General features: G+C 41.3%; 1 protein-coding gene across 1 annotated transcript; it reads left to right on the forward strand.

The window, feature by feature from the left end:
- The first annotated feature begins 5392 nt into the window (after positions 1 to 5392).
- On the forward strand, positions 5393 to 13944 carry LOC101979638 (intelectin-1a-like). The gene is made up of 7 exons (XM_005368606.1): positions 5393 to 5450; positions 6810 to 6902; positions 8069 to 8316; positions 8645 to 8803; positions 9166 to 9286; positions 10095 to 10198; positions 13792 to 13944. Exons 1-7 carry the CDS (start codon positions 5393 to 5395, stop codon positions 13942 to 13944), a joined length of 936 nt encoding a protein of 311 aa, XP_005368663.1.
- Positions 13945 to 14293: the final 349 nt, after the last annotated feature.

Here is a 14293-nt window from a genome sequence, read left to right on the forward strand (position 1 = left end):
AAAGACTTTGTTTAATTTTTTTAAAAGAATTATTTACTTCTTTTTATAATTCTCTATACTCTTTTTCTTCTCTCTCCCAAGCCTATGTACATTTATCTAATACGTGACCCACTTAGAGGTCTTTTTTTTTAATCTGAATCTGTCTTTATTGTGATCTGTAGTTATTTTCTGACCAGAAGTGTCTTTTCCTTTTTTTTATTTTTTATTTTTTGCTAAGTGACTTCATTAGGGCCAATAAGGCCCTGTTTCCTCCACCCAGTCCAACATGGAGGAAGCATGTTTACTGCCTCTGAGACTGCCTGGTGGGAGCCATCCTCACTACCTAAACTCTGGAAAGCACCATGCATCATATGAACCCTTTTTATCTGAGTAAAAGCTAAATCTGCCATGCAGCACACTGTATGGCCTGGAAATATCTTTGTGTACGGTGCTCAGAATCTGCCATGCTCTCCTGCCTATGCAAGCCTAGCAGACTCAATCCTGCTGCCTGCCCAGGTTGGGAGTGCTGAGCCCTGGTCATGGTCTTAGCTACTTTCCTTCCATCCCCAAGTGGGCACATAAGCATCTGAACCCGAAGTGGGTGGTGACATCAACCCAAAAAAGGATCCAACGCTGTTCCTGTAACTAACATGAATCAGGAAGCCTTCCCTTAAAGAAACTGTGCAGTTCCTGCCACTAAAGCTGAGTCAGAAAACCTCTTAAAAGAGCCATGTCTCTGCTTGTCGCCAGCAAACAGAGCAAGAAACTGACTTATACTCTTTTTTTTTATGTCTAGAATTCCTTCCCAAACTCTCTCGGGTTTTAAGTGGATTTAGTTGGCCAGGTGGGGTGCCAATTTGTAATCCATTTCTTAAGTAAATGGTAAAAAGCAGAATCATCTCAAAAACTCACATGAAATAAATCTCAACTCCTTACTTGCAACTGTATAGAAAGTACCAGTTGTTTTGTTATCTAGGGAGACAAAAAGGGAAACATCATCAAATCAGAAAACTGGCTGTTATGTCCTTGTGTGCTGGACTGCTTTTCCTGGGAATAGTTTATCTTAAAAACCATTAGCAAGGCACTTGGTCTATTCTAACGCTACTCTGAAGCTTTATATCACCTAATAGTGTACAACTATCTTGTCAGCTGGGGAAATTAAATAATTTTCCTATGTTAACCTGAGCTGTGATATAAAACGGTTCTCAGGTATTTATAATTGCTAACTTGTGTAGCATTTCTTTGGATTTATCTTTATTCCTCAGAACTCTGTAGAAGCTAACATTATTGATATCAAATGGACAAGACAGCTTAAGGAGGAGTGATCCTCTAGACATTCCATAGATAGACATCCCCAGTAGATAGAGATGCATTCATGACAAAAAACAGCCTACAAGACAGGCAACGGAGGGACTCTCCGTATATAAGTACATCATAGCAGATACCGGAGAAGAACATGTAGCATCAACAGTGTGAAGGCACAGCATAAGTAAAAGATATTCTGAAGTCTGTATTCGCATAAGCCTTGCTTGAACAAGACATTCCCATGATGGAGTTTCTCTTCTGATAAGTTGACACCTGAACTTCAATTGACACCTGCTATGGCTCTAACAGGGCGCTGCCACCGGCAGTGAAGAACCTATGGCCCTGAAGACAAACGAACTAATATGTCAACTAAGCCTGGAGGCTTGTCTCTCTCTAGAGTTCTTACTTCATAGAGTGATATATTTACTTTTTATTTCATTTTTAACTATGTGTGGGTAGTTGTGTGTGCACATGGGTATGGGCATCCGTGTAGGTCACTGGTATTGGATACAGGTGACATGGGTGCTGAGAATTTAACTTAGGCCCTTTGGAAAAGTGACATGCTCTCTTAACTGCTGAGCCATCTCTCTAGTCCTGAAAGATGTACAATTTTAAATTTTATTGAAAATCAGTTCTTGTTGGAGGAGGGGAGGCTGCTAGTTAGTTCCTGGCCACTTAGCCCTGAAGTAATCACATAAAAACTGTATTAATTAAATCACTGCTTGCCCCATTAGCTTCTTATTGGCTAACTCTTACATATTTATTTAACCTATTTATATTAATCTGTATATTGCCACATGGCTTGGCTTACTGGCTAAATTTCCGGTGTCTGTCTCCAGCAGGACTACATTGCTTCTCCTTGACTCCACCTCCTTTCTCCCAGCATTCAGTTTAGTTTTCCCTGCCTAACTCTGTTCCCCTGTAGCTCTGTTATAGGCACAAAGCAGTTCCTTTACTAACCAATGATATTCACAGCATAAGAGGGGAATCTCACATCAAATTCTCTCTAAAAAAAAAGTAAGGAAGAGATATATTATGACGTCAAAGATGTCAAAAATAATAATACAAGAGCAAGTCTCCCAGGGGTAACAAACTAAACACAACATAACAAGAAGGGAATGGAGAGGCAGGATCTGGGAGAGGGTGTGGGGAGTGGGGCTGAGAGGAGTGGAGGAGTGCAGGCTGCAGTTGGGCTGTATTGTGTGAGAGAAAAATAAATACAAAGAAAAGATACATCTAGTGGTGGTGATGTCAGAGGAGTAGCAGGTGGCAACTGAGTTTCACGAGTTAGCTCACCACAATGTAAGGCCCTGATGGGTAAATTTCAGAGGAAAAAAGGCCTGGAGGGCTTCAGTTCCAGAATGTTTCCTGCTACAGCTGTGCCTTTACATATTTTCTGCTCCCATTTTTCACTGGTATTTGGCATGGTGTGAACGGGTGTGGGGAGATCCCCACTGCCTTTAAGGTAGTGTGGCTATTTCATAGAAGTATCCCATTCTACTGGGCATTTTTACCTGTGGACTATTATGAAGACGTTTCCTCTTAAGCTGTACTGCTTAACTGAAGTAATGATTTTATACAAGAACAGTGTTAGTTTAGAGTTTTCATGATTAAGGGTTTTTAACAAATATAGAAAGGGATTATAATGGAGGCTAGTTTTGTGGAAAAATTAATATGAGTAAATGTAGGATATGATGTTGCCCCTGCCCATCATAATCCAAGGCCGGGAAAGGATAGAAAATATGAACAAGGAAGTGTCACCAGGCTAGGACTTAAAAGTTTTACTTTAGGAGCCAAATAGTTTGCGGTTTAAGTTAATGATTAGGAAAACAACTGAGTCCCAAGAATTAGCTCAAGTGGTTTTTGATACTGGGAAGTGTGTTCACAGGTTGTGGGGTCATCATAGCTAAGACAAAGCTTTAAACCATTGACTTTATGTAAGTAGAATTTTAAAAATTGAATGCTTAGTTAAGATAACTGGACAGGGTTCTAAATATGAAAAGTGAAGCAAGTAACCTGTTTTCCTGGCAATTATAAGAGTTACTGCCTATTTACACAGTTATGGATGACGGGCTCCTGATCTGTGAGAAGTCTAAAAGGTAAGTGTTTGACTAAGTGTGGGTTTCTCAGGAAATGCATAAAGATGTGCTTAAGAAATGTATTGGGGTTGACTTGTTTCAGAAAAAATGTTTTGACAGTGATTATGTAGGAACCGTGTGACTTTGGGTAATGCAGAAAATTCTCTCTGTAACAAACACGTTATGGGGATTCTAAGAAGGGTATTAAAAAAGAAAGAGCAGAGAGACAGGTGATAGAGAAACCCTGAAGGGGTGGTGTGTGTGTGTGTGTGTGTGTGTGTGTGTGTGTGTGCGCACGCGCACGCGCACGCACGTGCATGCATGTGTATTGTCCCTTTTGCTTGTCCCCAGAATTAAGTTTTACTCACTCAGATAGAAAGGTCAATTGAGTGATTAGTCGGAGACTCCATGCCCCCCTTCAATTCCTGAGCTGCTAAAGTCTGATCCTTACAGCAGCAATCTAGGGATCACTAAGATAAAGTCACAGAGAGGGTGACTTCCAGCTCACTATGTAGGCAAAAAATGATCCTGAATTTGTTCGCTAGAAGATGTACAGATTTTCTTTGTGTGTGAACAGTTTTAGTTTTTGTTTTGCTTTGTTTTTTATGTTTGAGACAGGAATCCTAAGTACCATAGGCTATCCTCCATTCTGGCTGTGTAGCAGAGGATAACCCCAAATTTCTGAGCCTCCTACTCCCACTCCCTAAGGGCAGCAATTTCAGGCATGCCCATCCACACCTTGTTTGCATGATCCTAGTGACTGAACCTAGCACTCACGTACACAAGGTAAATGTTCTACCAGCTGAGCTACATGCCTCTGTTTTACTCTATTCTGTGAATCTATCTGAGTTTCCTGTGAACACACAAAGATATAAAATATAAGTTTCACCAAAAGGTGACTCCCAGAGGATTGCGATATTATCAGTATTATAGCAAAACTTTGTACTGAGGATGTTTTTTGCTGAGGAAAAGGAAGTTTATTCCATTATAGACCAAAGTGGTATCTGAGAACTGGAGAAAGAAAAAGCGGGGATAGAGGAAGCACGAAGCATCTTCAGGGGTGATTTCTAGTGGCTTCATCCCAAGTTCAATCTATTGTAAAATTTCACAAGTTTGTAGTGATTATGAGAAAATCAAGTACAAATAATGACGGTTATATGGAACTCAATTTATGCAGCCTGAAGTCTTATATTTATTCTTAAATGATTATTTCCTATTTTGTTGTTAAACTTTCCTTTTTTATAGTGAAGATTTGATGGTGTGTCCCTGTCATCGCAACTCTTAGGAGGTGGGATGAGAGAATCAGGAGTTCAAGGACATCTTCACCTATACAGTGAGTTTGAGACCAGCCTGGGCTACAGGAAATGTACTCTTTTATATATTATAAGTGCCTCCCAAAAATGTTTTCTTCTCTTATGAAATGAGTATAATTATAAACATTTGTCTTTTTTTAGTATTGCAAGAAAGACACAAACAAAAAAGCCCAAATGGATATCAAATGTTGCAAGTTTCCTTATCTATTACCTTTTTGGAAAATGCACAGTTCATTGAAATTCCCAAAACTGGTAATAGCGCTAGAATATGATATTTTAAATGTATCTTTTAGAGACTTGAATCCCATGAGTCATCACGGTACAAAGAACTTTCCTGAAGTAAATAAAAGTTTTCCTTCTAGTGGCATCCTGCCAGAAAAGGGGGAGCCTGGCAAAGTCTGGGCTATTCCCACCAGGCTCTTCCCATAAAAGGACAAGAGCCTCACCTGGACCACACTAGAGACTCGGCAGAGAGAGAGGAACTCATCTCCACTCAGCAGGCAACTCTGAGTGTCTGGCCAGGTATGGAGGGGAAGGTAATTGCTGTCAGAGGAAGAAAAGTGGACTCCAGCTCAGGTCTGCTTTAGGACCCAGTGATACGAGGAGTTTAAAGAGGAGGAAGGAGCCTTTGACGAGGACTAGAAAGGAGCTGAGACAGGGATGGGGGAAAAGATGGTCTGGATAGAGAGTGACCTTCTTGCTTTTCTCTAGATGACCATGATGAAACTTGGCTTCCTGCTGTTTATCATCAAGGCCACCAGACTTTGCAGTTCAGGTGAGTATTGATGCAGGACCCCAGTTTCCTCAGGTCACCCCCTAGCTTTAAAGACAGTCGTCATTAGACTGGGTTACTTCCAGGACCTGGGACTCTGCGCCCAGAGATCATAATCTTGTTGTTGTTGTTTGTTTGTTGTTTTTGAGATTGTGTTTTTCTATGTAGCCCTGACTGTCCTGGAACTCCATCTATAGACCAGACTGGCCTCAGATTCAGAGATCTGCCTGGCTCTGCTACCTGGGAGCTGAAATTAAAGATGTGGGTCAACATAGCTTGGCTGATTATGCCTTTTTAAAAAACGGAAATTAAATGTAATTGTATTGTTGTACCATTCCTTTTCCTCCTTCCAACCTTTCTAACTTATCTCCCACCCCCACATTCTACAACATAAAGGCCTCCATTTGTTTAACTGTGGAATAGATAAGCATTTCCAATATACAGATGTATTTATGTATATGTTTGTATTATATGTGTGTGTATATATATATAAATATTCCTGGATATGTAAATACAACCTAGTCTATCCCCATAAAGATGATGCCTTTGAGATTAGTCTGGATGCTGATTGGTTCTTGAAGGAAATGGCCAGTGTCAATGACATCGCTGAGACAGGTCCTGGTCCCAATCCTGTACTTCTGCAAGAGCTGAGTCCCATCCTAGTGACTCCTTAAGATTAGGACCTTTGCTTTAGGGTTTCAATACCAAGTGAATGGTTTAGTTTGTTCCCAGAGAATATTTTCTTCAATTCCACTCTCTACACAAACACAGTGGTATTTTAAAATGCGTGATTCCCGTTCACTGGGTTTTTAGTATCTTTAAGGAAAGAAACGAGTCCCTAAATGCCATCTTACATGATCTCTACATGATATATCTTTGGCAGAGGGATATGAGGCACTAGGGATCTGAGGCACAGACATACTGAATACAATCCAAAAATACTTGACTGGTAAACATGGAGCTACATCGACCTGGGTAGCTTTGACCCCAAAGTTTCCATTTGTTTGCACCCCTTTTATGTTCTCAGAGGACTTTACAGAATTGAGGCCAATTTGCAAGGCTTTTACTTCCATGGTCTCTTGGTCAGTCTCTGCACTGTCGACCTCACGACCCATGCTCCAGGCACATTAGGCTCCCTGCATTTCTCCTACCTGCAAAGCTGGAATTCACTTTATTCTTCTCTTTCAAGACTTTAGACAAAAAGTTCTCCATACCTTCAAATCTCTTGTCTTTCTTCCTACTTAAAAATCTTGTTGATTCTCAGAGGGAGGCTTTGAGAAGTCATGGAATGAGTTTACAATGAATGACAAGGGAGGCTGGGTGCCCCATGAGTGTGAAAGTCTGCATCTTCTCTTGTTAAAGGGAACCTGGACACCAACAGCCGGACCAATTCTGTGTCTTCCCCTTTGTTCAGAAGCTGCAAGGAAATCAAGCAGGCGGTCACTGGGGCACGAGGTGAGTGATGAACATTTAAGGAGCACACTGTGATCCTAACACTTGGGAACCTACAGCAGAGGACTAAAAGCTCAAAGTCAACCTGGGGAGACCCTGTCTCAGAAATGCAAACACAAATCAGACTTGTCCTCTGTAATCATTTTTCTTTTTTTTATATAGAAAATGTGATCAAATGTACGTGGTGGATAAAATTTTTACTTAACCAATTTTAAGGGTTTTCAGAATCAAGAATGACTTTTACAATGGGAGGGATCACCACTATCCATCTCCAGAAGGTTTTCATTCCTTAATAAAAATTCTGTAGTCACCAAGTAACAAATTCCTATATTCCCTGTGAGCTGCTGTTTTGTTTCCTACATCTATGAATATGTCAATTCTTGTTATCTCATATAAGGTATCCGCCTCATTACATTAGCAAGCTTCAAGGTACTTAAGTGTTGTAGAAGAGTTACCTTACTTTAAAAAGATTAATTATTACTATATTAATGATAATATTCTTGCGCAGATGTGCGTCTGTGTTTGGGAACGTGTACATATATGTGCAGGTAGGCTGGTACCTGCAGAGTCCAGAAGAGGCCATCTAGTCCTCTTAGCTGGAGTGATAAGGACTTGTACACTGTCCAATGTGAGTGTTGGGAAGCTATCCCAAATCCTCTGCTAGAGCAGTACTTGCTCTTAACCACTGAGGCGTTTCTCCGGTTGGCTTCATTCTCTTTGATCTATGGGATATATAGAAATATACACAACATATCATTCTGCTTACTAGACAGCATATATTTTGCTTATTCCTTTTTTATGTGGAGAAATACTTGACTTGTTTCTGCCACCCAGGTCTTGTTTCCAGAGCTGTAACAAACATGAATGTCCATATCTGAGTCCCTGTTCTCAGTTCTTTGGGTATCAATCAAGTGGAGTTGCTAAGTCCTTTGATAATACTATGGTTAAATTTAGGAGAAAAATCCCTGTCAGTTTGGGTAATTCCGTGTTCTGCCTCAGTCACAGAATCATGGCTTTCTGAACTCAGGCCCAATCCCAGGGACACCTGTGGTGGGACACTCAGGGTATGAGGCATTAACCACTTTTGCGGTCCCAAGAGCCATTCTGTTTCTGAAAAGAGATGGACAATGTAGCCTGCACACAGGACTGTGGACTGCTTCTCTCTACAGATGGCCTCTATTTCCTCTACACGGAGAACGATGCCATCTACCAGACCTTCTGTGACATGACCACTGCTGGTGGTGGATGGACCCTGGTGGCCAGTGTGCATGAGAACAACATGGGTGGGAAGTGCACAGTGGGCGATCGCTGGTCCAGTCAACAAGGCAGCAGAGCAGACTACCCAGAGGGGGATGGCAACTGGGCCAACTACAACACCTTTGGGACTGCAGAGGGGGCCACAAGTGATGACTACAAGGTTGGTACACTCTGTAGCCACTTGGGAAAGCGTGAGGATGTGAGTGTAGCTCAAGGATGCCCTGGAGAGGGTGGGAAGTTTGTCCTTCAACACAGGGCTGAAGAAGTGAAAAGTGCTTACCTTGAATCTCAGCATCCTTCCAAGTAGGGTTTTCAATAAGTAGGTGGTGGTGGTGGGACCATTGTCCTGGGGAATAATGACATCTGAACATGGCTGACCCTCTGTCCACCTGGAGCCCAGAGATACCAGCTGTGCTGGACACTGTGCATGAGGGTCTTCTGCTTAGCGAAATCTTGTCTGGTCAGTCTCAGTGTTGGTTGCTTTCCAGAACCCTGGCTACTTTGACATCCAGGCTGAGAACCTGGGGATCTGGCATGTTCCCAACAATAGCCCCCTGGAAGATTGGAGGAACAGCTCCCTGCTGCGATACCACACCTACAGTGGCTTCCTGAAGTATATGGGCCATAATCTATTTGGTCTGTACCAGGTACTCGAAACTGTTGTCTGAAGCTGTTTTTCATCTGTGTGGAGAGAGAGGCAGGTGTTTGAGGTTTGGCAGATTGTGTTCCATGTTTCCCTTATTCTAAAGTGTAATGGGCCAAGGAAGCCAAAGAGTAGGGGTATGTGTAAAAGAGAAGAGAGGAGAAAAGTATGGAGGGGAAAGAAAAGAAAAGGGGAGGGGTCTGGGGTGTCAAAGAGACACAGACAAAGGGAAGAATTCTTTCTTATCTGACTGGTTGGGAAACATCTGTTACTGAACACATGCTGTGCTTCTCTATATAGCTTAGTGTGCCTAAGATTGCCAATGCTGCCATCCTTATGCAGTGACTCCTTTTTTATTCCTTGTAGATGTACCCGGTGAAATATGGAATAGGGAAGTGTTGGACTGACAATGGCCCAGCAACACCAGTGCTCTATGACTTTGGTGATGCTCAGAAGACAGCATCTTATTACTCCCCCTATGGCCAGAGTGAGTCTCTAATGTGACTGAACCCTCTGCAGGACACGTAATAAACTCAGTTATGATAAGTAGCAGCCATTTATCATCCACCACAGCCTGCTTCTCTCTGTAAGAGTTTGTGTTTTGATTCACTCCATTTAGTTGATTGCCCTTGGGCTCTCAACTATTACTAACTCACTCTGCAGATTAAGAGACTAGAGCACTGAGTCCAGGAACTTGCCCGAGAGCACAGGGTATAAGCTGGAGAGTTGGCATTTGCATTGGGGAAACATGATTCTGAAATCTACTCTTGGCAACCTCATTATCAGTCCGAGGTTTCTTAGGAACAAACCAGGTCCATGTGCACAGGATAAAACAACAGAAAAAAATGAAGATTTATTTCAGTTGTTAGGATGACAGCCATGTTGCTTAATATGACTAATATGTAGCATGTGCCCTTTGTAAATGCTAAACCTGACCTCTATAATTCAAAGCTCTTCTTATTTATTCTTATTTATTCTTGGGATGTAAGAAAAGTTAGCAAGATAAATGTGAACAGGACCACAACGGATGCACTTGCTAACTGCTATGACAGTTAGCCCTTGGAGATATTCAGTAGAGACCTTGCCATATCAAAAATTTCTCCACTCAAGCTCTGGCAGATGGGGACCTTTTATCAAAGACTGGCTCTTGGGGTCTGTGAATGGGAATAGATGAGGCTCCTCTGATGGGGCTGATATTTTAGACTGTATATCCTGAACCTGGCACCACTAAACTCTGGACTGACAAATATTTCTAGCATTTTCCTTGAATGCTGTTTTCTGTCTCTTGTTTTCAGCTGAATTCACTGCAGGATACATCCAATTCAGAGTGTTTAATAATGAGGGAGCAGCCAATGCTTTGTGTGCTGGGATGAAGGTCACTGGATGTAACACTGAGTTTGTAAGTCTGTAGTGACCAAAGAGACTCTTGAATAAGACTGTGTTTCTGTGCATATTGAGTATGGGAGACTGTCATGTTAGTGTGCATGCATATACAGGTGTGTGGCCTTTCTCTATACCTTGCTTTATCTCAAGGATCAGAACTTCTGTCTAGACACAGATAATACTGTCTTGTTGAAATCTAGTCAACATTACAAACTCTTGCTTGTCACTGTTGCTTTTTGTTTAGATTTTAAGACAAAACACTCAGTTACCTGGAATGAGGGTGACACTTTTATTCAGGAAGTCTGTGCAAACCTTTGGAGGCTGAAATTGTTAGAGAGTTAATCTCCACTCAGAATTAAGCTTTCAGAGTGAAACATATCCTTTCCATTTTTTTTGGGGGGGGGGGGTTGTACAGATTTGTATTGTGTAAAGGGGTGACTAGGAAAGTCTTGAACATCTGGTAAACCTCACACAGGCCATTCTCCTCCCTATCACAGGGAATTTTTTTGGTTGGATGTTAGCATATCAACTAAGTGTCAAGGCAGGTGAACTCAGTTCCACTACAGCAATCTGATGATCCCTGAGCCTGTGATCATTAGACTCATAACGTTTTGTTTTGTTTTGTTTTTTAAAAATTTGTTCCCAAAAGCACATTGAGGATGGGGCCCTTTTATTGCCACAGTGAAAGCTGTAACAAGTTAGCATGTTCTGGCCAAGCAAGGTGATGTACATCTTTAATCCCAGAACTCAGGTGGTAGAAACATGCAGGTCTCTGTGAATTTGAGGCCATCCTGGTCTACACAGTGAGTTCCAAGTCAAAAAAAAAAAAAACATATTAAGACCTTATCTTTAAAAAATAAATTAGCATGTTCTTTTGGGGTCCAGCCATCCCTAAAGTAACAGTCTGAGAATAGTGTTGTCAGTTCCTGGCAGGTGATCCTATAGACTTGTGTCCATTCATTTCTCAGTCATTAGCTTGTCCCTCATCTGGTCAAGATGGAGCAGTTTTATTATCAAAGATGGCATTATCACTGTGATGTGGAATGATGGAATGGGGGAGAGCATATGGTATTGGGGGAGCAGCAAGCTGTTTTCATTTTTGGTATGTAGGATGGATGTGGGATACAGGACGAGGTCCTTTAGAAATGTTAACCTAAAGTAGATCACACAGCACTTTTACATCACAGCAGTGATAGGGGCTGTATAAGTCAAGAGCAACAATATAAAGTTTTAGTGTGCACATAAGATTGATATGATCATTCTTTTTTTTTTCAAAAATGACACAGGTAGACTAGAGGTCACAGACTGTAATGGAAGAAAGACCAAGCATAAGGAAATAAATATTAAAGTAGTCCAATAGTCCATGGTCCAAATAAGAGCCTGATATAATGTGATGGACATTGCAGGGAACAGTGGGCACTAATGAGCTCCAAAGATTTTAAATGTATTAATATTAGAACACAGAGAGTGTAAAGGGAAGTAATTTTGAATAACTTTATGGTTTTTGTTTGAGTAGATGAATATTAAATAGTAAGCCAAGAAGTCTGGGTGATTAATATGTTTAGGATCAATGAGGGATATACAGACATATGATGTTGGATTTTTAAAACATTTATTTGACTTTGCTTGTATGTGTGCACATGTATATTCAAGTGATCACAGAGGTCAAAAAGACACATTTGATCCCTGGGAGTTGGAGTTAAAGTCTTATGATTTGGTGCTGGCATCTGATATGGATGGTGGGATCTGAACATTGGTTCTATGGTAGAGTAGTAAGATGTCTTAACCTTTGGGCCATCTTCCAGCCCCCAAACTACTAGCCTGTTTGGGTGGGATTTTGTTTTGTCTTTTTTCAGATGTATTTATTTTATGAGTATGAGTGTTTTGCCTGCATATATGTATGTGTATTGCTTAAGATCCCGGTGCACTTGAGCTAGAAGAGGGCATTCTATATACAGGAATTGGAGTTACAACAGTTATGAGCCCATATGGGTTCTGGGACCCACACCTGGTCCTCTGCAAGAGCAGCAAGTGCTCTAAAACACAGAACTATCTCTTCAGCCCCAGTGTTACATGCTTTGATCATTGATGGCCTTTGAATATGAAGGGGGTCCCGGAGATTTGTATTGCATACAAACAACATAGTCGTTCTAGCTTGTGTAAGTACAACCTATGACATTCACGATGGCAAACTTGCCAATGAACTTCCCCCAAATAAATACCCGTTTTTAAGTTATGTGCAGCTGTAAGTAACTGTGTTATTAATATTTGTTTGTTTTTTGTCATGTGGAGTATAAAGACCCTGAGTAGTGATTATAAATAGCAGTCCAATCTCTAAGCATTAAACTTAAGAAATATCTGGATTGGAGATAGGGATTTTTAAGCAATCAGTGAATTGTTCATAACTAAAGCTAAAGGGGTAACACAAATCATAAGTGAGTTGTAAATGTGTGCCCCCTAAGAAGTATCAATTAAGGAATTCATGAAGGAAAAGACTAGCCAAAGAAGCTGAGAACAAAGGCTCAGAGAAGTTGAAGGAAAGGTAGGAAGAGACAGTAATGCCACTGGAGTCTATGGAAGTAGGATTTATGGATCAAATAGAGCGATACTTCCAGTGCAGAATCTGATGAAGGACAAAGAATCACTCTGAACTTGGCTTTTGAGATGTCTCTGAGCTCATTAGCTATATTAGTGTGTTTTGCCTCTGTGATAAATAGCTGAGAGAAACAATACATGGAAAGAAGTGTGCTGGCTAGTTTTTTGACAACTTGACAAAAACTATAGTCATCTGAGATGAGAAAACCTCCATTGAGAAAATGCCTCCATAAGAGCAGGCTGTAGGCAAGCCTGCAGAACATTTGCTTAATTGCTGTTTGATAAATGGTGGCACCACCCTTGGTCTGGTGGCCCTAGGTTCTGTAAGCAAACAGACTGAGCAAGCCACGAGAAGCAAGCCATAAAGCTTCACTTCTTCATGACCTCAACATGAGTTCCTGCCTCCAGGTTCCTGTCCGATTTGAATCCCTGTCCTGGGTTCCTTCATTGATGAACAATGATGTGAAACTATGAGCCAAATAAACTCTTTTCTCCCCCAAGTTGCTGTGTTGATGATGTTTTGTCACAGCAAATGTCACCCTGACTAAGACTAAGGACTTTGTTAGCTTGATGGTTTCCAAGATTTTAACCCATAGTCATTTGACTCTATTGCTTTTAAATCTATAGTGGGGCAGAAATATCATGCAAGAAGACATATCAGAGTAATATGACCCATGTTACAGTTTTCAAGGACCCAAGAAAGACCAGGAAAAGCCAGGGAAAGACAACCTTCAAAACATGCCACTCACACCTTCAGTGATCTATTTCCTCTAACCAGATGCCCCCTTCCATACCACCACCACCTCCCAATAATCAGTTCAAGATGGTGACTCTGTTAGTGATTGACTAACTGATGAAAGCAGGGTCCTCATATTTTAGTCCCTTCCCCCAAAGTGCTGCCTCTGAATATTACTTATCTTGTGGATCAGGTCTTCAATATAACATCTTTCCATAAGGAACTTTATATCCAAAACATAACACCTCTCATTGCTTCTTCCTTCCCCTGTTTTTCAGCACTGCATTGGTGGAGGAGGATACTTCCCAGAAGGTGATCCCTTGCAGTGTGGTGACTTCTCTGCATTTGATTGGAATGGATATGGAACTCACAGTGGGTACAGCAGTAGCCGGGAGATAACTGAAGCAGCTGTGTTTCTGTTCTACCGTTGAGAACTTTGGGGTGTGGGACCCAGACTTCTCCAGTCTGTGGACTCACATGCACAGAAAAAAAAATAATACCTAGTAACTAAAATGCTAATGACATGGGAAAGGAGAATAAATCATGTTCATTGCATGTTTGGGTGTCTTCATGACTTCCTTATGTTCAGGGGTGGGAGATTTCCAGAGTTTCTGTATCCCTATTTGATTCTCCTGGGATATCGTGGATGCAGATTCTGATATAGAAATACTTCTTTTTCTTTATTCATCTCTCACATATTACATCCTGACAGCAGCCTCCCCTCCCTCCTCTCCCAGTTCTTCCCTTACCCACCTCCCCCTTATAGGACAGTTGACTGGG

Source organism: Microtus ochrogaster, unplaced genomic scaffold (genome assembly GCF_000317375.1).
Source record: "Microtus ochrogaster isolate Prairie Vole_2 unplaced genomic scaffold, MicOch1.0 UNK35, whole genome shotgun sequence".
Lineage (NCBI taxonomy): Eukaryota > Metazoa > Chordata > Mammalia > Rodentia > Cricetidae > Microtus > Microtus ochrogaster.

Excerpts from the sequence above, each read along its gene's own strand:
- LOC101979638 (XM_005368606.1), top strand. The coding sequence starts at position 5,393 with ATGATGAAACTTGGCTTCCTGCTGTTTATCATCAAGGCCACCAGACTT. Across the intron at positions 8,804-9,165 it reads ATCTATTTGGTCTGTACCAG|ATGTACCCGGTGAAATATGG; the intron begins GTACTCGAAACT and ends TATTCCTTGTAG. Across the intron at positions 10,199-13,791 it reads CTGGATGTAACACTGAGTTT|CACTGCATTGGTGGAGGAGG; the intron begins GTAAGTCTGTAG and ends CCTGTTTTTCAG.